Source organism: Egretta garzetta, unplaced genomic scaffold, assembly GCF_000687185.1.
Source record: "Egretta garzetta isolate BGI_Z169 unplaced genomic scaffold, ASM68718v1 scaffold8, whole genome shotgun sequence".
Taxonomy (NCBI): domain Eukaryota; kingdom Metazoa; phylum Chordata; class Aves; order Pelecaniformes; family Ardeidae; genus Egretta; species Egretta garzetta.
Genome location: NW_009260407.1, coordinates 2,017,260 through 2,037,532, shown reverse-complemented (window position 1 = coordinate 2,037,532; position 20,273 = coordinate 2,017,260). Strand labels below are relative to the sequence as shown.

The window sequence follows — 20,273 nt, the reverse complement described above, 5'->3', positions numbered from 1 at the left end:
CTGGTTCTGAGCATGGCTTCAGAAATTCACCAGCTGAGGCGACTTGCCTAAGCTTTGTCACACATGGCATCGGAAGGAGGAACAAAAACAAAGGCTTTTGCCCCAAAGTCCTCTGCTCTACCCATTATGTATCAGGAGACAGGATGAGCACCTACACAAGCACAGCCCAAGCAACTTGCTGGTTTCCTGTTCTCAATGCACCAGCATACAAATAAACACCACTCAAATTCATGAAAAAGGCCTGCTACACCCTCAGCTAAGGCCAATTTCACACAAATCTTACAGGCTTACAGTTTCCAAATTCTTAAAAATAACAACGCAATTACACTACATTATGCAGAAACTAAAAGTACTGAAGAAGCCATAAGAAAGTCAGGGAACTCCTTTTATCAGAGTCAGGACAAAACTTCTCAATGGACAGATTCTTAGATTGGCTTGCCTTTGACAGATATTGGTAGGTTCTATTAATCTTCTGTGAAAAGCACATTTACGTATAGGCAAATCTATAAAAGGTTTGCAGATCAGTGTTTAATAATGGACTGGATTTTTACCAGCATCAGTATTTGGCTTTGATGGAGACAGACAATAGATGGACTTCCAGCACAGGGGTTCTTCAAAGCACCCCAGGCCAGTTGCTCAGCTCGTGTAAAGCGGTGTAGAGCTGGAGAAAAACACCCAGCATGAGGAACTGGGAAACCTTTGGCTCTTTCAGTGACTAAGTGGCTTTTAATCAAGACATTTCAGTCCTTCCTCTCCTGCTTTCTATTGCACAGGGCTCCTTGAAGCAGGGACTCTCCCATTGCGTACAAAGGGCATGTAGCACTGTAATGACTCAGCATCAGCCAAAACTTCCAGTGCTAATAGGGTAAATAATGTCACCACAACTCATTACATTCCTTAATCTAGGCCACACCTGCTGTACTTCTCCATATGGATGCTCTGTGTAAATCATCTACAGCAACTTACCCAAACTGGGGTCAATCCTTTGACTCTAACTACAGCAAGGGGTATTCTACTCTGAAGTGAAAAAAGCAACAATAATTTATCCTGAATGCTCCATAGGTTGTATGCTTTCTGCTACCCTGAATGAAAAGAGAGTGGGCAAAACGTCTGTATTTTGTATTAAGAGACCATTTGCACTGAGAAATGGATTGACAGTGCCAGAAGATTTAGCCCTGAGCAGGGGCCAAAAACTGTCTATCTTGCTCATGTACATGTCCTGTTGGTTTTTAAAACAACAAAAAAACCCACACAAGGCAAACTACACATTTCTCTCAAGTCAGTGCAAAGGCAGAGAGTACCACATCCTGTAATAAAGGGATACATTGAAAGCAACAAAACTTTCTGGACCTATTTGGTTTTATCATCTGTTCTGATGTGCTGAGCCTGGACTGTTTAGTAAGCCAGCACAAGCACAAATTCTGTTCAGTGGGTCTGGTCTTCCAAGGCAACATCTGGAAAATATCCACTGGTCCCTGACTCCCAGCCATATTTACTCACAGTATCTGTCAGGTATTAGGTATCTCTGTAAACTGGATGGCATTCCAGAGAATGTGATCTCTAGCAAACAAAAGATGTACACAAGATGCATGGAAACCAGCTTATTTGTCCATAGTTGCTGCTGTGTCCTCCCCTGAGTATCTCCTTTCATGATTATTGGGATATTAGGTGGACTGCAGGACTCCCAGACAATTTCAAGTACAAGGGCAAGATATAGCAAGTACAGCTGTACAGAAATTATTCTGATGCTACAACTGTCCCTTAGCAGATGCACTCACTGCATGGACAGCCAGTGCCTGCGGGTTATCCGTGTCCTCACAAGGTTCCCTGCTGCAACAACTCTGTTGACCTGTCCCTCCTGCCTTTGGTAAAAGACATCAAATATTGCCTGATATCTTCAAGCCACTGAAATAAATAAGGGAAACATCTTCAGACACTCAGATCAAGCCCAATGCCCCCTCCTGAAAGTCCTGCTCAACTTTCTTGCTTCAGTTTCTGCAAGTTCCCAGCTCTTACTGCTTGCCCACATAAGGCTGATGCTCCAGCCATGAGCAGAATGACCTGAGTTCACCCTGTTCCCTCTATCCCTCCCCTCTCTCACTGTACTTGTTTTATCTTAAGCTGACAATTCTTTGGGTAAATCGGCTTAGCAAGTTGGAAGGGCAGCTCCAGCAAGAGCAACCCCAGGATTAACAACCCCTTGATACCTCAGCATGGCTGGATCCCTTCCACACAAGCTCCAGCCCACATCATGCTTTGCGGAGGGGAAGCTGAGGCCAGCAGCCCTCATTAACACCATTCCTGACCACACAGAGAAGAGAGGAGAAAAGTATTTTCCCTTGCAAGGGCCACTAACCTTAGGAATGGCCTCAGTCAGAGCATAGCTGGCTTTGTCACTGAGCCACACTTTCTCCTTGGGTGAGAGGCCTGCACCAACAGTCTGCAGCTCTGACAGGATAGATCCGTAGGGCATCACCTGGATTTTAAACTCGGGCTCCAGGGTGGAGTCGAGCTGTAAGTGCTCCCTCACAGCTGGGTCCAGCATCCGGTCACCATCGATGAAAAGCCTGAGAAACAAATCGGACAGAGCAGATAGGTGGGACCACATCTGGCAGTGGTTGGCATAAAGGAGGGAAGGAGAAACCATTCTGGTGACATTTCAGGGAGAAAGGAGTTTGTTAATTATGTGCTATACTTTGTCCTAAATTGTTTTAACCACTGGCCTTCACACAGCTTAAATCCTGCTTTGAAATTAAGATGTACCACTCTGCTGAGAGAAAACGAGCTGATAGCATTTTTGTTTCTATGTCATATTCAAAATGGCTGCTTCCCACAACTGCACTTCAAGCAGGAGAGAGTAGCAGAGGCAAATAATGGCCATTCTCTAATTTAAGGGCAACATCTGGAAGTGGAAAAGCTACTGTTGTGTTAAGTACCACACTGTTCTCGCTTTCACTGAATTGGAAAGTTCAGCTCAACCTTCATATACAACCTGTACTCACCCAGCCAGGTTTTACCTCAGATGTGTCTAGCTAGCAGCTTGGAGATGCTTCTAAAAGACTTGTGCGTGCTGAGGCTCATTGTACAGGGCAGTCATAGGAAAGAAACCTTCTGTCATAAGCCAGCCCTGAAACTTGTCTACACAGTCCCTGCAGTTTTGAAGCGACTCATCAATGCCATTATAGAAAAGTTTTCCAATGTCCAGGCCAGTGTTGGCTCTTATGCACATTTCACCCAGGGCTCCAAGGGCCCTCCACATTACCTCAGGGTGACAGACAGAGGGGTGAGCCATCATGCCCAAGGTCACCCAGCAAGTCAGCCAAGGTGCTGAGGAGCACAGCAGAGCTCTTGGCTGCCTCTATAGCTCTGATCAGAGGAGGAGAGTAATTAACGTCGAAGACAAAAGTGCTCAGAAAGGACATTAAAGTGCCCAAGCATAGGCCTTTTGAAAAGACAAATGCTTTTCTAGAACAGCTCTCCCACAGAAAAATGCATCTTGGGGGACAGAAGAGGGGAATACAAGCACCTGATTGTGTTCATTCCTATGACGGCGTATGCAAAAAACACAGGATTGTATTCAACATCAGAGCCTCGGAGGTTGAAAAGCCCTGGAAAATAAGAACGCCAAGAATCACAGTCCTGGTTCACCTTTTGCAACATCAGAGAAAGCCAAAAATAATCTCAACAAAACACAGTCAAGCAATGAGTTGTCACAGGTGCAGGCCGTGGGTTCAGCTCCTACCCAGCAGTCCCACGTCATGCTGCTTTTCCGGCAATCCTATGTTTTCGCCAGGAGATGGCACCAGAACTGCAGTTTAAACACTCCCATCGGGCAAGGAAATTGGGGTTTAACTTCTAAAGGACGGCTGGCTTGGAAGAAAGTAGGTACAGGCAAAAAAGACAAAGATACATGTAATAAAAAGTAGTGCTTGCTCTTTGTGGTCTGTGCAATGCAATAAAAGCTCACTTCTCAACAGCCAGAAGACTTCAAAGTTACAAGTTATCATTTCATTCCAATCCTTTTGATACTTGATGGAAGACAGAGGCACAATAGACAAGACTAAAATAGTCCAAAAGGCCTCTCATTTGGGTGCCTCCAACATCTTAGATCCAGACTGCATAGTCTCAGGTTTTTTTGACAAAGATTTTATCCCGTACAACTTCAGGCAAAGTCAAGAGGGGAAGTAGATGTTCAGCATCTCCAAACTCCTGATTTTAGGGTCAAATAAAAACCCCAGGGTATCCAATTAGCTGAAATGAGTTACTCAAGGCAATAAGGCCAGCCAGCAGGACAGCTGGGAAAAGAACCAACATGTCCTAAATCACAGCCCAGCACTGTATGCATTGAACTGTGCAAATTCTGCCGTGAAAGTAAAAATAGAGTTTGATTCTCCCCAGGGAAGGAGTAGGTCACTTGAAAGCAGGAAAGAGGCACAAAGAATTCTTCACTGCATGGGTACAAACTTCCTCGCTCTGATGATTCCCAATGCAGTGAGGAGGCAACAGCCTCCTCTGTGGCTCTCTTTCTGTCACCATAAACTTGTCTGAAGTTTAATACAGTGAATTGAATTAGATAAAATTAAAGACAACTTCTCCCATTTCCCCCCCTTAGGATAGGAAATCAACCAGGCACCCAGCAATAAGCTTCTTTCATGACCTCCTCTGGTCCATCTTAAAACCTTGATTCATAACCAAGCTTGGCTTTGGTGAAGAAATTTAATCTGAAACCACCTCAGGGCACCAATTTATCATTAATTTAATTGGAGATGTGCCTGAAAAGGTGAGATACACAATCCCTGCTCATGCAGGCCTCCTCAGGGAGGAGTCAGATTCACCACTCTCAGAAGCACTTCTTTCATGAAACCAGCTCTTTTGCTCAGTGTCCCAGATCCAGGAGAGCCCACAGACCTCAGCAAGCTGGCTTCTCCCAGTGCCAGAGATGTTATACGGGCAGTGCTGGAGCTAGGGACACTCCACCTTCATGTCTACCTTTTCAGATCAGACATGGGGCACAGGCATTAGCAGCTCTCACACCCTGCCAGCGCTATGTTCCCACTGCACCAGCTGTGCACTGGTGATTTCTGCGCAGAGGATACACAGCACTAGTAACAACAGTACCAGGGAAACCACTGCTGTTTCTGGCCATTCTCCCTTCCTACACACTGGGCTGGGAGCAAGGGTGTGGAGACGTAGTCATCCTGGGGCCCCAAACACTGAGGGGACTCTCTAGTGGGACCCTGGGTTGAAATGATCTGGAAATACAAGTTGAGCCCTGACTGACTTGTTTCAACCAAAGCATTTGCCAAACACTGGAGACTGACTAAAAAGTCGTGACAATTGGGAAGATTACTGTGAATGCAGCGTACCCCACCCTTGCCTTATGTATATAAAGCCACATCTTGCATTGCTTTGTTTACAGCCCAGCCTCCACCACAGAAAACAGTCTCCATCTTCCCACAGGGTGAGGCAGCATCAGAATATTTTGCAGTCAGAAAATCTCACAGGTTTTTTTTTTTTCCTCTTCAAACTGCCTCAGGCTTTATATATAACCTTCCTTTCCCTTTGCCTGGGCTGTTTTTCAAAGGCGGTGATTTTCTGCGTTTCCTGGGCCAAAAACGTACTCAGGAGTGGCATTGGTGTAGTAAGGCACTGTGTAGAAATACAGGCTTGCTTCTTGTGACCTGTTATCACTACTGCACTTGATACAAGTTAACTGATCTCTAACAAACATGTTGGCTGTCATTAAATGCCTCTCACCCTGGCAAGGTTCTTCCTTTCCAAGGCAGGAAGGCCATTTATTTTGTAGGAAGAACTGAAAAAGGAGATGCAGAGACTTACATGCTACTTCATCCAAGGCTGTTACCACAAACCACAGGACCTTCCTCTCAGCCATTTTTGAACGGAGGGCTACAATTTTGTCTCTCCAGCTGACCCCTGCAAAACACAATATGAAAAGATACAGTCACCAACTTTACTGGGGATGATGATGTAAACAGAGACCAATGCACTGGACTTTGGAGGTACCCAAAACATACTGTGCTGGTGCTCCTCATATCTTTCTAATAACCGATACGAACTATCTCAAATGAGCTGCCCTCCAGACATCCATGGAAATTGTTTTGAAGTTATGTAGCCTCTAGCAAATGGTTATTTGAAGTTTTGAGGACAAAGGGGTCATTAGCTGAAGTCCAATCACCTTCTTGACCTATTCATAGTGGATCACATTGTGCTGCAGTAGTGTTTTTCTCACTGCTTTGCAAGAGGAAAGCAAAGGGGGATAGGGCAGTAGAAAGAGTCCCTGTCTATTGGGAGTTAAGCTTCTCACCTGTGTAACTCAGGTCAAGCGTCATGAGAGGCTTGCAGGGGCGCTGAGGACAGTCTGTCCAGATTATATCGATCAGGTTTTCTTTGACAGGCACAAGGTCGTGGCCAGCACTTCTCAAGGCTTTGGACATCCTCTTCCACTGGTCTGCCAAAAGAAAAAGAGTTAAGAGTGATGGCTTTAAAGAGCACACACTGGTTCAACAATGGCCCCTTCCACAGGGGGCAAACTCAAGAATCTAAGCCTCCTCCTTTCCTTCCAGCCTCTCCTTCTTCCCATTCCCTTAAAAAGCAAAGCAAAAGCTATTACAGTTCCACAAACACAGCCACTACAGCCAGCAGCAGGTACAGAACCTGGCAGCCCTGGAGCCTCATGCTTGGGCTGAAGAACAACTGCTCCAGCTGGAAGACAGAAGTTACTGGAAGAAGTCACCCCAGAGGCTGCTGTAAGGGTGTCCTCTACCCCAGTGCAGAACCATACCAGATCTAAGCTAGGCAAGAGATGAGGCAGGGTTCCACACAGCCACGAGACTGATTCTTAGCCCATCTGAATCAAGCAAATGTCTCCCCTTGCCTCCAGTGACCTTTGGATTGGGCCCCATGTTCTGAAGCATGAGTAGGTGGATACTTGGTCATCTGATATAAATGGTACCTCTCCGGGAAAGTGCTTCCTACAGAGAAAGCTGCAGAGATGCTGAGACCACCAAGCAGGAGTAGTAGCATCATTTTCGCCTGGGTGTTCTGGTTCACATGCTGGCCAAGGCATTCAGCAACTGTGTACTGAAGTGCCTGTGACAAGCCACAGCACAGACAAAAGGAGGTGGATTAGGACTCTGCTTTTCAGGTAAGGTCACTGCAAGCCCAGAGAGTAGTTCTCATCCCTTGTGTTTTGGAGTCAATGCACTGCTCTCGTGATACACGCCTAAAACCAAAATCCAACCTGTTTTGCATAACAGTTTAACCCACCACTCTATCTGGGCTGAAACATGGTTAGCTAGATACCATCACACAACAGCTTAGCTGGAGAAGGAAACAAAATCTACGTGCCCAACCCAGAGTTATAAAATAAAGTAAAACCAACCAGCCGGAATAATGAAAGGGTCCACTCCCACCTTTGAGCCTTCTGGGAGGACACTCACTAGCCAATCCTCCTGAGTCGGTGTATCTTTCAGACCTCCATGGATTTAAAAAAAAAAGAAAAAAAGAGGTTCAAAGAAGCAGTCATACTGAAGTGTTCCCACACTACCTAAGTCCAAGCTAACAAATCAGATACATCTACTGATGAATGTCTAGACCCATAGGCAAGAAGAGTCACAGGACGCTAAGGCAGGAGCGGCAGTGTATCTAAGATGTCCCTAAGCCCCTGCATTATGGGGTATCTCTACAGCCTGAGCTGTAACATGTGCGAAGTGACCAAATAGCCTTGTGATTGTTCTCTGTTTATCAGTGGAGCAGTATCCCAGCCCCTTGCATACCCATTTTCATGAGTGTCCAGTTGTTATCCATTTGATGTGCAGCTTGCAGGAAGTAGCGTCCATCTGTCCACATGGCTGCATGCTGTTCAGTTACTATGGCAGTACCTAGGCAGGAAGGCAGAAAGATGCAGTGATTTTGAGGTGGGCAGCCACCATGCAGAGACAGGGACAGCAGGGGGAGTGTTTGAAATGCACCCCAATTCACCAAAAGGCAGCTCTGCTCACTGTTCAAAAGTTAGTCCAGTTTCAGTGGAGACAGTCACTGTTTCCCCTGCACTACGACCTTCCAAATCCTATCAGAGACAGTGTGCACAAGCATGCTTAATGAATTGCCTCAGATGAATTCAGCTTAAGCATTCAACTTAAGCCAGTCAGTGAAACTGGGTAAATGGGGCTTTCCAAACCTTCTGTAACAGAGACTGTGGTCTCCACTTGGCTGTTGTCACAGTAACACATACTGTACATCCTCAGATTCCATCCCATCTTCTTACGGGGAGGAAGCCTGGGCTCTGGCCATCCACAAGAAACAGCTGTTACTAGGCTAGCAGACGTGGGTATCACTCCCAGCTGTCAGCTGCACCCCTTTCCCAAATGTTACAGCTCTAGCATAGATGGCTGCACAGGAAATATGAACATAAACTTCTGCTGGTTTCAGTGTCTGTCCCATTCCACTAACTCCAGAAGGAGGGATGCAAGCAGACAGCTGAGGGGCAGTGACATCTCAGCAAGGCACTCTAGCTGCCTTGCCCTTGGCAATTAAAAAAAAACAAAAAACCAAAAAACCAAAAAAACCATGGCACAAACAGAAACTGAATCCAAGTCTTTTTTGTGTATCTGCATCTTGACCGTACTCTCTGTCCCCAGAAACTGAAGCCCAGATTAGCAGAACAGAGTTTCCAAATATGAATTCATTGTCTTCTACCAAACTCCCCCAATACAACCCCCATTTTAAGCTGCTTCAGCCTGAAAGATGAAGCAAGAAACACAAGGTGAGTTCCTGTGTGAAACCTCACCAATTTGCTGAGCGCTAGGCTGGGAACACAGACCTTGCAAGTACATAACAAGGGCCCAAAATCAAGAGGAAGGTAAGAAAGAGGCCATGCAGAAGGCGTGAAATTAACACAGGATTCATGTTATCCATTAACAGCAGCCTGCAGCCCTGGATTTATCACCTTCCAGATGAGGTCCCAGAGCAGTTCATAGGAACTGATGAATGGACCCTCCAAACACATAGGTGTAGTGGTATTTATTAAACCAATTTACAATTAGGGGGGGAAAAGACCTCCAGAGACTAAAGTGACTTTCCAACAATCACACAGCAGAGTAAGTTGCAGAGCTTAGAGTACAGCTAGGGTAAAAACTAGGTCTCTTGAAACACAGACCTGTCCTTCAGCCAAGAAAACATCCTGTCTCGGCAAGATAAGCAAACTTTTCCACAGCATTCAGTTTCCAAATGCAGTGTTTCTGGCCCTGGCTCTGTTTAAACAGAAAGGCTAGCTAAAGCCCATCTATGATTCACCCAGCCCAAACAGGCAATGTAAAAATCTGTTCATACTGACTGCACATCAAAAGAAATGACCATAGGTTACAAGCACCACATTAAAGAGTTAACAGGATTTTACTTTACAAGAGGTTCATTCAGGGGTCAAACATTCTCTGAAAACTTGTTATTGCGCTGATATTACATAATTCCAGTGGGTAGCCAAGACATAATTCTGCAGATGCTGAAATGGGAAGAAAACAGTCCAGACAAGCTGGATCGGTTTCCTTTTCCATCCTGCCTCTATGCCATGAATGAGACTATTTCTTTACAGGGGAATTATCTACATTAGCAAGAACCCAAGTTCTGGAAAGGTACCTGCAGAGCCATCAAATCCAGAGATGAACGCCCGTCTGCAATCACAGGGTGCAATGTATTCGCTCTAGAAAACAAAAGAGGCAGCAATTATTTATAGCAGCAGGGGAAAAAAAAAAGATCAGCTGATGACAAATACTTTGATAAGCTTTTTCCCCTAAAGGACGCCACAGAGAGAACGAGATGAGTTAAAAAATCCTGGGCTCTACTCCACTGGAACATTTAATCATCTGTGATTATATTGTATTTATGTCCAATTTTTTTTTTTTAAGCTGCAGCACTTTTCTCCCACAAACGTCTGTAAACACTGAAGTGCTTCAGAGTTTGCAGATGTTTATTTCACACTCAGCCTCCCCTTTGGGCAACAAACAAATGCTGCCTTTGAAGCTGCAATGTGAAAGGAAGAGAAACCAGAAGCACCCCTTGATCTTGGAGACCAGAGTAATCAGTGTATAAAATCTGTAAAATTCACTATCTCCAGTGAAGTCCCCTCCCTGGCATTTATAAGAATTCCTTTAAGACTTTCTTTTCCACAACAATGACATTGAAAGAAAATCATCAAGGTGGTAAAACTGTAAAAACTTTATCCCGTAGGACCTTTCATAATTAGATGCTGATCCTCTCGCTTCTTCCTTGCCTACTCAAAACCTGACTACACCAGAAACCAGCAGATGATGGTTTGGTGCGGTGAAAGGGAATCAAAGACTGCTAGTCCATCCTCATCCCAAACCCATCGCAACCCTTGTTTGTGGACACATCTGTTGGCAGCATTACAGAAGAGTCTGAGAATGCACAGATACCCAACATCCACAGGAGCTGTCAAAATTAAAAGAACAACTGTACCTTGAAATGGCCACACACCATTTTTATGGCATCCCATTCTGGCAAGTTCGGAGGTCAGAACTGCTGAGTAGGCCTGTTAATTAACTAGCACAACTCAGCAAATTAGTTTAATCCAGGCTGACAGAGCCGATGTTTGAGCTGCAAAACCCCTGGATTTGTACCTTACAAATGGTCTGAAACGAAAGTCTGTTCCTCTGCCCATAAAGTTTCTCTGCGCCCAGCTGTGCTTTGGCAAAAGAAACATTTTAGGGACTGAGCTGAGAAATCACAGCCTGATTCTCAGGTAGTTTTAGTCGCTACTGTGATAGATACTGCATTTCCCATGGCTATTTTTAAACCACCTGATTGTTAGAAAATACTCCCTTCAAATTTGTTACTCTCTACTGTTCTAAAGGCAGCAGAGGGTTCAAAGCACAGGAGTGAGCGAGAAGCACAAATCACAGCACCTGGGGCCAACTCTTTATTTCTGCTTCCAGTCGCCCCATGGTCAAAACCCTTCCAGAACAGCTATGTCTCTCCCCTCCTGGAAGATGTCCTAGGCAGCAGCTACCAACCCTTCACCACTAACATTGTGAAACTGAGCCTTGGGACAGCAAAACCCATGGCCCAAAAGAGGATCTGGCTGAGTAGCTTTTGCTCCTGATTGCCAGGGAAGATTCCTGAGATATGCTCCCAAGAAATCCTCTATTTTATCCAACCACGAATGAAAGTGGGCAGAAATGGGGTGGGTATTGAGACCACAGGTGCCTTCATCACCAAGCCAGTCCAGTTCCCTGTGCCTTTCCCCGTCCAGCCCCACAGACCCCCAGGGCTGTGACATATGCTTGGCAGCTGTAGGGAGAAGAGGGGTCAGGATACCCACCTTGGGAAGGGACAACTGCCCTCTGCACACTTGTAGCTGATGGGGTGGATCTGCCTCAGCCCAACACAGCACCACCATCACCACTAACCCCCTTTAAAATAACGACAGAGGCATCCGCAGGTAGAGAGGACAAAGTCGTTCAGGGAACAGAAACAAGTGCCCGTTTCCCTGGCTGCCTGTCGCACAGTGGCAGGACAGAACATGAAGGCAGAGCGAAGCCAGACCTGAGGAGGATCCCCCATTTCAACATTTCCCAATGACTGCTACGAGTCCCCCTCTCCTACACTTCTCAGCTCAAAGCTGGAACACCATCTCCCAGGGTTCCATGCCTAAAGGAGATGCTAGGAATTTCCCACTGTGGATCATATCACTAAGTACATCTCAAATCAGACCAGGGATCTCTCTTCCCTTTCCCTTGACCAATGCAGCAGAGACTACAGGCTAGTTTGCTTGTGCAGACAAGCAATTTCACATTCATAGGAAAGGTTAACACTGAGCTAGCTGCATTAACAGCACAGCACAGTGAAATGGATTAAAACAATTTAAAAGAAAAAAATCTAAAAGGAAAAAAAAGAAGTCTATCAGCTTTAGATCTGATGAAAGCTGACCTAACCTAACAAAGACCTTGACTGCATGGGAAATACATCATGCTGTCCCATTCACAGACAAATCCAGGGAATGTTTTAAGAGTTTACAATGAGGCAGATGGGCTTTAAAAGGGAGTACAAGGCATCTGTAGGAGAGGATGGTTCATTCATCTGTCAGTCTGAATTCTTGCACACCCACCTGTTCTGTTCCACGCAGCAACCCCCACTGTGCAAAGATGAGCCCATGTTTTGCACAAGCTAAAATTACAAGGGCAACACCTGCGTACGCCACACAAAGTACAGGCCATGGCACAGTCAGAACGAGGTATTTCCCTGGGGCTTGTCTCGCAGCTCTGATGGCCTTCAACCTGGCCCTCCTCGAGCCTTTCACGTCTGCTGTCCACCACACCTGTCAGTCCTTGACACACAGACAAAACTGAGTGCTGCATCACAGAAACTCTCAGCTAAGCCAGGAAGAACCCCAAAAAAATCAGTGGTGCTTATCACCAGAGCCTGCATGGTTGGGCCATTAACATCTTAAAGCTTATTCTATCCTAATGTCAACCAAGATCACCAATGAAAAGTGCAGCTCGCTGCCCTTAGAGCTACGACACTGATGCCATTAAAGAACAAACACTGCTATGTACTTGGAGGGAGGTCGGTATTCACTGCCAAAAACCTAACTGGGTTGGTTAAGATCTGGAACAGGTCAGTGCAACCTGTGCACAAGCCGTCTCTTGCTTTATAACTCCACTGATTCCTCGGCTCAGAACAAGCGTGTCAGAGGAGCCAGCCCTGAGCAGAAGACAGCATCTCTGCCAACCCAAACATGGGGCCCTGAGCTGGCCAGGTGCTTCCTTGATGTGGAAGACCAGCCAGATCTGACCAAATTTGTTTTCACTGAGTCAAGGCCTGGGGGTGGAAGCCAGACCCAGTTAAGCTGTGACTGGCTCCAAACCCAAGCTCTGATCCAAACATCATTCCCTTCCATTAAGAAGAAAGCTCCTCCAATCTCTGAATATTCCCATATGGGCAAACTCCAGATTCAATGTAAACTGGGTGACTCAACATAAAAATGGAACCTGCATTTACCACTGCAACATCCCAAGAGCTCAGACAGGCATTTTTAACCAAAACACAAAGGACTTAGGTGCCTCACTCCCAAAAGAATGGTATTCCACCCTTTCATGATCCTTTGGCACCTTCAGCCACAAAATCCACCCAGCACTCATGAAAGGAAACAGGGCTCTTTGTACTTTGAACAGGACTTCAGTCCACTTTCGGCTAGGGCTGCCTTCCTTTCTCACCAGCATTTGGACCACCCAGGTCCCCAAAAGAACAGTCCATTTCTTCTGACTTGTTATCACCAGCATCAAAAGTTTCAAAAATCAAAGCAGCCAACATTCAGGGCTGGCTGCAAGAGCCACAAATCCAAGGTATTAGCAGCCTTGGTTAAGCCAGAGTCAGAGCCAGCTGTGTTTGAGAAGCTCTGCAAGTCTTTCCACTCCTTACAGAACTAAGCAGGGAAAGCAAAGGATACAACTGGTGGCAAGCCTCCTGGTGGCAAGCCTCCTGGCAGTATTATAACCTAAGCTTTCTAGCCTTGGCTGGAAAACCAATATTAAAAGCATCATAGAGCTCAGAGTTCAAACATTCCCAGTGTTACAATGAGAAATTAGCAAGTTGCAGCATCAGAGTGTATCAGCACCAGTCCAATCCAGGGGTTCCTTTGCAACCTAGAAGGGAATAAACTTTCCCCCAATCTAAACCCTGTGTCAACACCACAAGAGGGAAAGCCCTCTTTGTTGACAAGTTCTCTGATGTGGATCCCAGGACAGCCTCAGGAACAGCTGAGAGGGGCAAGGACAGCAATAAGTACCTTGGGCTGTGGGGAGGAAATGGCTGAAGCCACCAAAAGCTTGGGTATCATTAAACCACAGTCTTCTGAGTCATGGAGGGAGCTGTCTAAGAGCAACATCTGACTACAGGGCTGTAAGGCTCTTATTTGCACACAGGAAACAAACCCTCGCTTGGAACACGGGGAAGCTGCAAATCTCAGCTCATCACAATTTACCTGGAATCAGTAAGCCTGTTCCGGGATCAACAGGTTTCCGCCAATGCCTAAAATTGCACCAATTCCCAAACCACACAGACAAAATCCTGCACTAGCTAGTCAGGAGGCGCCAGAATCAGCAGCTTTTAGTAATCGTTTCCATTCAGATAGATTTGCTCTGCAGAGAAACCTGACCAACTCGCCCGGCAGGAAATAGCAACATGGGGTTCTCTGCTTAACTGCACTCTGTCAAGGAAAAGAAAGCAACAGAAAAACCCAGAAGTCCTGAGGGTCACATTCTTCAACTCACATGACAGCATTTAATGTCTAGTGAAATGAAACCAGAGTTATATATGGAGAGAGGCAGCTTGAGGCAGGAAAGCAGCAGACAATAGCAGCTGCAGAAAACGCCTTCCCTCTACCTGCCCAAGTTTGGATCTCCCTAAGAGGAAACACAATGCTGCACATACAGTCCCAGGGCACAGGCAAGCCTGGACCCAGCTCACCCCAGTGCCAAGTCAAGGGCAAAGGTTCCGATTCAGTTGCATTTTGCTCTTGAGCACCCTGGGGTAAAAGGGAGCTTTGGGTGTGAGCCAGGAAAGCTTCAGGTCTTTGTTTCCTGAAAATGGCTGAGGAGTGAAAACCCTTTGGCAGTTCTTAGGTCTCCTAACAGAGTGAACAGAAGAGTGAAACTAGCAGATGAGCAGGCAGGGGAGGTAAAAGGCAATTCAGCAATTTAAAATTAATATCACAGACTACAAAAATCTTAACAGTGGAAGCAGCACACAACACAGTTACTGCCACGGGTTACCACCCTGGGCCCAGACTTCCCTCCTGTCTTTAGTGTACAGAACAAGCTGATGCAGAGCAGCATCGAAAGGGAAGTGTTGCTGTGGTCTGTTCCTTCCCCACCTCTACAAAGGCCCCTCTGCATGGGACCTGAAGGGCTTTAGCATAAAACAGCAAATTCCAGCAAGAACTGGATCTAGCAAAGGGATAGCTCTGCAACTAATCTTTCGCTGCCTCACTTAAGAATATGTGTTGATCAGGAGGTGCTAATGGGGAAACTAAAGCCCAGACAATGCCTTTTCCTCCCTCAGTAAATCCACCCTTCCCACAGCCAGGATGGGGACAGCAAGTGCTCTGGCAAGCTCCCTTTTTTGCAGTGTGAGCTCCCTGGAGACAATCTGATGAGAAGTTGCTGGTGGAACATCCACGCTGATTTGTTACAAGAACATAAAAACCTCAGTCTCCTGAATAGACTCCAGAAACTTTTTCCAACACGATGTTTCTCAGGTTACCCAGGCTTTTATGCTAGAACCATTAAAGCGAGTGAATGAAGGATGATTTTAATTATCCCTGGCTTTTATTTTTTGCAGGGAAGAAAAGCACAATCATTCCCCATCAATCCATCCATCCATACCTGGTGGGCATCTCCAGAGGGCACTATGTAGGCTTGGACAGGCTCCTGGACATACCTGGGACTCTTCATCACCTGCCGCAGTTGCTTCAGCAGCTCTGTCGTAATTTTTGGACTCATCTTCCTACCTGCAACTAAAACAAAGCACAAAACTTCAGAGCTTCGTCAGCTGTCCCGGACCACTCACGCATGCAGGCTGGAGCCCATCACCACTGGGAATTCCCCTTGAGGACAACAGTGCCAATGTCACCCCTCTCAGCCCAGAATTTCTCCTGTCTTGTCTCTTCACTTGTGTTCCTTGTGAATGAGGGATCAGGTTGAAGCCAGAGAGTCGAAGTTGGTCTATCCTGCAAAGGACCTTTCCCACCTGGTGAAGGACTGGCATGCCCAGTGGTGATACACACGAGCTTAACACACTTGCCAACCTTTCTTGCATGTGGACAGCACCAGGAACCAAGAGTGCCTCAGACATGCCCTACGACAGTCAGGAAAAGCCTTGGCATGTAGTGTTGACAGTCCCAAGTACCCACAGATCAGAAGTATCCCACCCATCTTGTGCACAGAGAGAAACCTTCAGTCTTTTCACTCAGAGCAGAGATACTGTGGATTATATGCCACAGGAGCACAGGCTGCTGGGAGAGCAAACCATGCACGTCAGGAACTCAGAAATGGGCCAGTTAAGAGTGCAATTTTTAGAAGTTGCACTATAACCCAAGGTTTCATAGCAGATTGGTGACTGGATTAACTCGGACAAAAGAAATCTGCTGCCAAGGGAACACAAGGGAACACTAGGGGCAATGGGTGCAAACTGAAACATAAGAAGTTTCAGTTGAATATGAGGAAAAACTTCTTTACTTTGAGGGTGACAGAGCACTGGAACGGGCTGCCCAGGGAGATTGTGGAGTCTCCTTCTCTGGAGATATTCAAAGCGCGCCTGGATGAAGTCCTGTGTAGATTGCTCTAGGAGAGCCTGCTCTAGCAGGGGGGTTGGACTAGATGATCTCCCGAGGTCCCTTCCAACCCTTGCGATTCTGTGGTTCACTGACCGTATTTATCTCTGGGCTGCATGTTTGTTCACCTAGCAAGGATATGACTATAACAGGAGCCCATTGAGCTTGCACAAGTGACTGTCAGGGGACAACTAGGGAGGCTTAAAAGAACCTTCTCTAAGACCTTTGGCAAACGCTCTGCAGATCTCAGCAGGTGTCAGGCAGGCAGGGGTGGGGCACAGGCTGGATGGAAGGAGCAGATCAGAGGGGAAAAGAAGAGTGCAGGCCAATCACCAGCCCTTGCCATGGCTTTGCAATGGATGTATCTTTGGCATTGCAGTGAACACCAGCAACATCAGTTTGCTACCCAGAAACCATCAATAGCCGGGGCCCGCTGTAAGCACCACGCACAGTGATGCATCAGGCAATGCCGCTGTGCTGGCACAAGTGAAGGCTGCAGTGGAAGGCACCAGCTGAGTGCAGAGAATGTTCAAGCTGTGGGGGAGGCCTGGCCCGAAAGCCTATGAAAATCAAGTAACCCAAACGTCTTCAGAGGTTCTCTCCAGCTTTTCTTCCCTCACATCTCCAAAGGGTGCCCAAAGCTGGACAATCCCTTTCCTGGTTCTTTACCCATTTCTTTCACATTTTTAAGAACATTCTGCAATCTTACAACTTCAATGCTGTTACTTTCCAGGGCAAGGTGGGGAGGCTCTGTGCTGCTTGAATGCCATGCTATGCAGTATTTTATTCTGACCAGCTCATTTCACAGCTCATTTCACAGCCATGTCCACAAACATTGATGGAAGAAGCAAATAGCATACAAGTCTCAAACATTTTTTTGCTTATCCAGGCACTTACTCTATTTACACCTCAGTAAGTACCAGAAGCTCCAAGCAACATTACAGTCTTATGCCAAAACATAATAAGGCACAGTCCCAGCCCTGTGATGTCTGCCATTTAAACGGGAAGGCAGAAAAGCTGCCTCCATTTCACAAGCCATAGGAAGACCTGATTTGACCAAGGTCACACAGCAGCATCGTGACCAAGTCAGGAACTGAACCAAGATCTGATGCATTCAGGTGTAAAAATCTCAACCCAAGACCACCATTCACACATCTCATCACAGGAAGTTTAGAGCACACCAGATTTGTGTGTGACTGACTGTCTGCTCATGGGTAGGCTGTGTTTTAAAACCCAGACCACAAGCAAATCAAGCTCAAAAGGTACCATGCACTAAATCCTCAAATTAGTATCTTGACTCCAGTGCCTTCACTGGGATTAGAGTACACCAGAGATTTATTTTCAGGACAAATTTCATAGTTTTATACAGTGTTTGCAAGCTACACTGAACTTTATTATGCTGTGATTGTTTCTGTCTGTCCTCTGTAACGAGCTGTTGTAACATTCTGTAACATTGCTGCTGATTTATGTTCAGACAGAGAAAAGAGAGAGAGAGCAACAACACAGCGACTAGCCAGCAGAAAAGAATCTCTACGAACTCATAAGGACACTGCTTCCTTTCTTGACCTATGCTTTGTCTCCAGGAGCCTGAAAGTCTCATTTAAGTAGCAAGGAATGACAAGGCTTTGCCTTTTAATAAAGCTCCTTGCTGACAAGCCATGGTTTTCTTATCAAGCAAGAGATTCTCTCAAGGACAAAAAAAAAAAAAAAATCATTTAAAAAGTACTCTCACTGTTTAAAGATTTGCTTGCAATATTAAAAACACAACGAAGCTAGATTAGCAACAAAACCTGTATTAAGGAGGACGTCCATTATAGAACCCCTACAGTATAAGAAATCACTTTAAGAAAATCCTGCACAAACTTTCCAATAAAATTGTCTTCAATTTCCAGAGAAAAGGAAGCACACATCTCATCACAGGAAGTTTAGAGCACACCAGATTTGTGTGTGACTGACTGTCTGCTCATGGGTAGGCTGTGTTTTAAAACCCAGACCACAAGCAAATCAAGCTCAAAAGGTACCATGCACTAAATCCTCAAATTAGTATCTTGACTCCAGTGCCTTCACTGGGATTAGAGTACACCAGAGATTTATTTTCAGGACAAATTTCATAGTTTTATACAGTGTTTGCAAGCTACACTGAACTTTATTATGCTGTGATTGTTTCTGTCTGTCCTCTGTAACGAGCTGTTGTAACATTCTGTAACATTGCTGCTGATTTATGTTCAGACAGAGAAAAAACAAAGGAGAGAGAGAGCAACAACACAGCGACTAGCCAGCAGAAAAGAATCTCTACGAACTCATAAGGACACTGCTTCCTTTCTTGACCTATGCTTTGTCTCCAGGAGCCTGAAAGTCTCATTTAAGTAGCAAGGAATGACAAGGCTTTGCCTTTTAATAAAGCTCCTTGCTGACAAGCCATGGTTTTCTTATCAAGCAAGAGATTCTCTCAAGGACAAAAAAAAAAAAAAATCATTTAAAAAGTACTCTCACTGTTGAAAGATTTGCTTGCAATATTAAAAACACAACGAAGCTAGATTAGCAACAAAACCTGTATTAAGGAGGACGTCCATTATAGAACCCCTACAGTATAAGAAATCACTTTAAGAAAATCCTGCACAAACTTTCCAATAAAATTGTCTTCAATTTCCAGAGAAAAGGAAGCTATTTTCTCCCATATCTTTGGTAGTCATTTACTCTGGCCCCCCCATTATTTTTAACAGGTGACCTTTCCTTTCTTGGCCATAATTATAAGCCTCTACAAAGTTAAAACAGCTTCTCTATTGTTATTTAATCACTCCAGAGATTAAAACCAAACACAGCTGAAACGAAGGCAGTGAATTTAGCAAGAAACAGTCCTGTTCTCTGCCCTAACTTATCTGAAGGTATCAGACTGCCGTGTTACCTGCCTCTGTAGTTCCCCACGTCTGGACGTCTCTTGCCTCTGCTCACACAAAATACCATCCAGCTCTTTGCTTGGCCTTCATAAGCTCCACTGTGCCTGAAAAGCAAAGGGCAAAACTGAAATGGCTAACAAACTTTGCCCCCCATAAAACATTCTTATCCCCCAGCAAAGAGCTGAAAATGCATTAACACTACGTTCCACTGGCAAGATTAGAGATGCACTGAGGGTGAACCATGGGGGAAGCAGGGAAAGTCAAGGGCCAGGCATTTGCTTGTGATTTGCGATTAAATCTTGCAAGTGTGTGCTCTTTTATGCCAATTTGTTTTCGCAATCATTCTGTTAGAGGCCACTCCCCACTTTACAAACGGGGAAACTAAGGTAGAGCAGAAGTAACATGCAAAGTATCACTGCAGCATGATGGCAGTCAGAGTTGGATCCCAAAATCTGTCGCTATCTAGACATACATTATCTACGCCTCACTCAGACCACAGGAGTCAGTTCTCCAAGAGCCCAGGCCAGATCCTGACTGGACAGCATCTCCATCAGACGCATGGGGCAAAGAGCGACCACGAAAATGCTGCCAGAGGAACCAGACACCTCCTCCTACTTCCCACATGCACACAGAGCGATGGGCTGCTGCAACCCCAGGCGCCAGCCATGGGGAGGGTTGGGGACACCAGGCTCGCTGCGCCCGGGTGTGCGTCAGCGCCCCGGCGGGGAAGGGAGGCGAGGCCAGGAGGTCAGGCTACATCTGGGTCTGCCCGTGGCTGCTGTGTTAGACCACCCTGAGCGCTGGTGTCCTGTTTGCTTCAGATACACTCATCCTTCTGCTAATTTCCTCTTTGTTTTCTCTTTTACGAATAAACTTGTCCAAAATAAGCATGTAAGCTTGCATCGTCAGGAACCAGCAGGCACCACCTCAAAACCAGGCCTCTCTGGCCTGGGCTGGCTGCATGCAGGGCAGCCCGAGCACTTGCTGCCATGCGCTGCGGCACAAACCCC

At 45.9% G+C, this 20,273-nt stretch overlaps 1 protein-coding gene across 2 annotated transcripts in view; it reads right to left on the bottom strand.

Annotated features, from left to right (window-relative positions):
• The window catches only part of XPNPEP1 (X-prolyl aminopeptidase 1), a 31,586-nt gene extending 12,222 nt beyond the window's left edge, over positions 1 to 19,364 (bottom strand). Inside the window, exons 1-9 of one of the 2 annotated variants that reach the window (XM_009643467.2) lie at positions 19,272 to 19,364; positions 15,420 to 15,550; positions 9,655 to 9,718; positions 7,797 to 7,901; positions 7,403 to 7,495; positions 6,326 to 6,469; positions 5,839 to 5,934; positions 3,527 to 3,608; positions 2,357 to 2,567 (exon numbers count right to left, since the gene is read on the bottom strand). In XM_009643467.2, the coding sequence (XP_009641762.1) occupies positions 2,357 to 2,567; positions 3,527 to 3,608; positions 5,839 to 5,934; positions 6,326 to 6,469; positions 7,403 to 7,495; positions 7,797 to 7,901; positions 9,655 to 9,718; positions 15,420 to 15,536 (912 nt within the window). In that variant the 5' untranslated portion in view covers positions 15,537 to 15,550; positions 19,272 to 19,364. Of the gene's footprint in view, positions 1 to 2,356; positions 2,568 to 3,526; positions 3,609 to 5,838; positions 5,935 to 6,325; positions 6,470 to 7,402; positions 7,496 to 7,796; positions 7,902 to 9,654; positions 9,719 to 15,419; positions 15,551 to 19,271 lie in introns of those variants that run through there. The other variant, XM_035898968.1, reaches the window with a different exon arrangement.
• Positions 19,365 to 20,273: the final 909 nt, after the last annotated feature.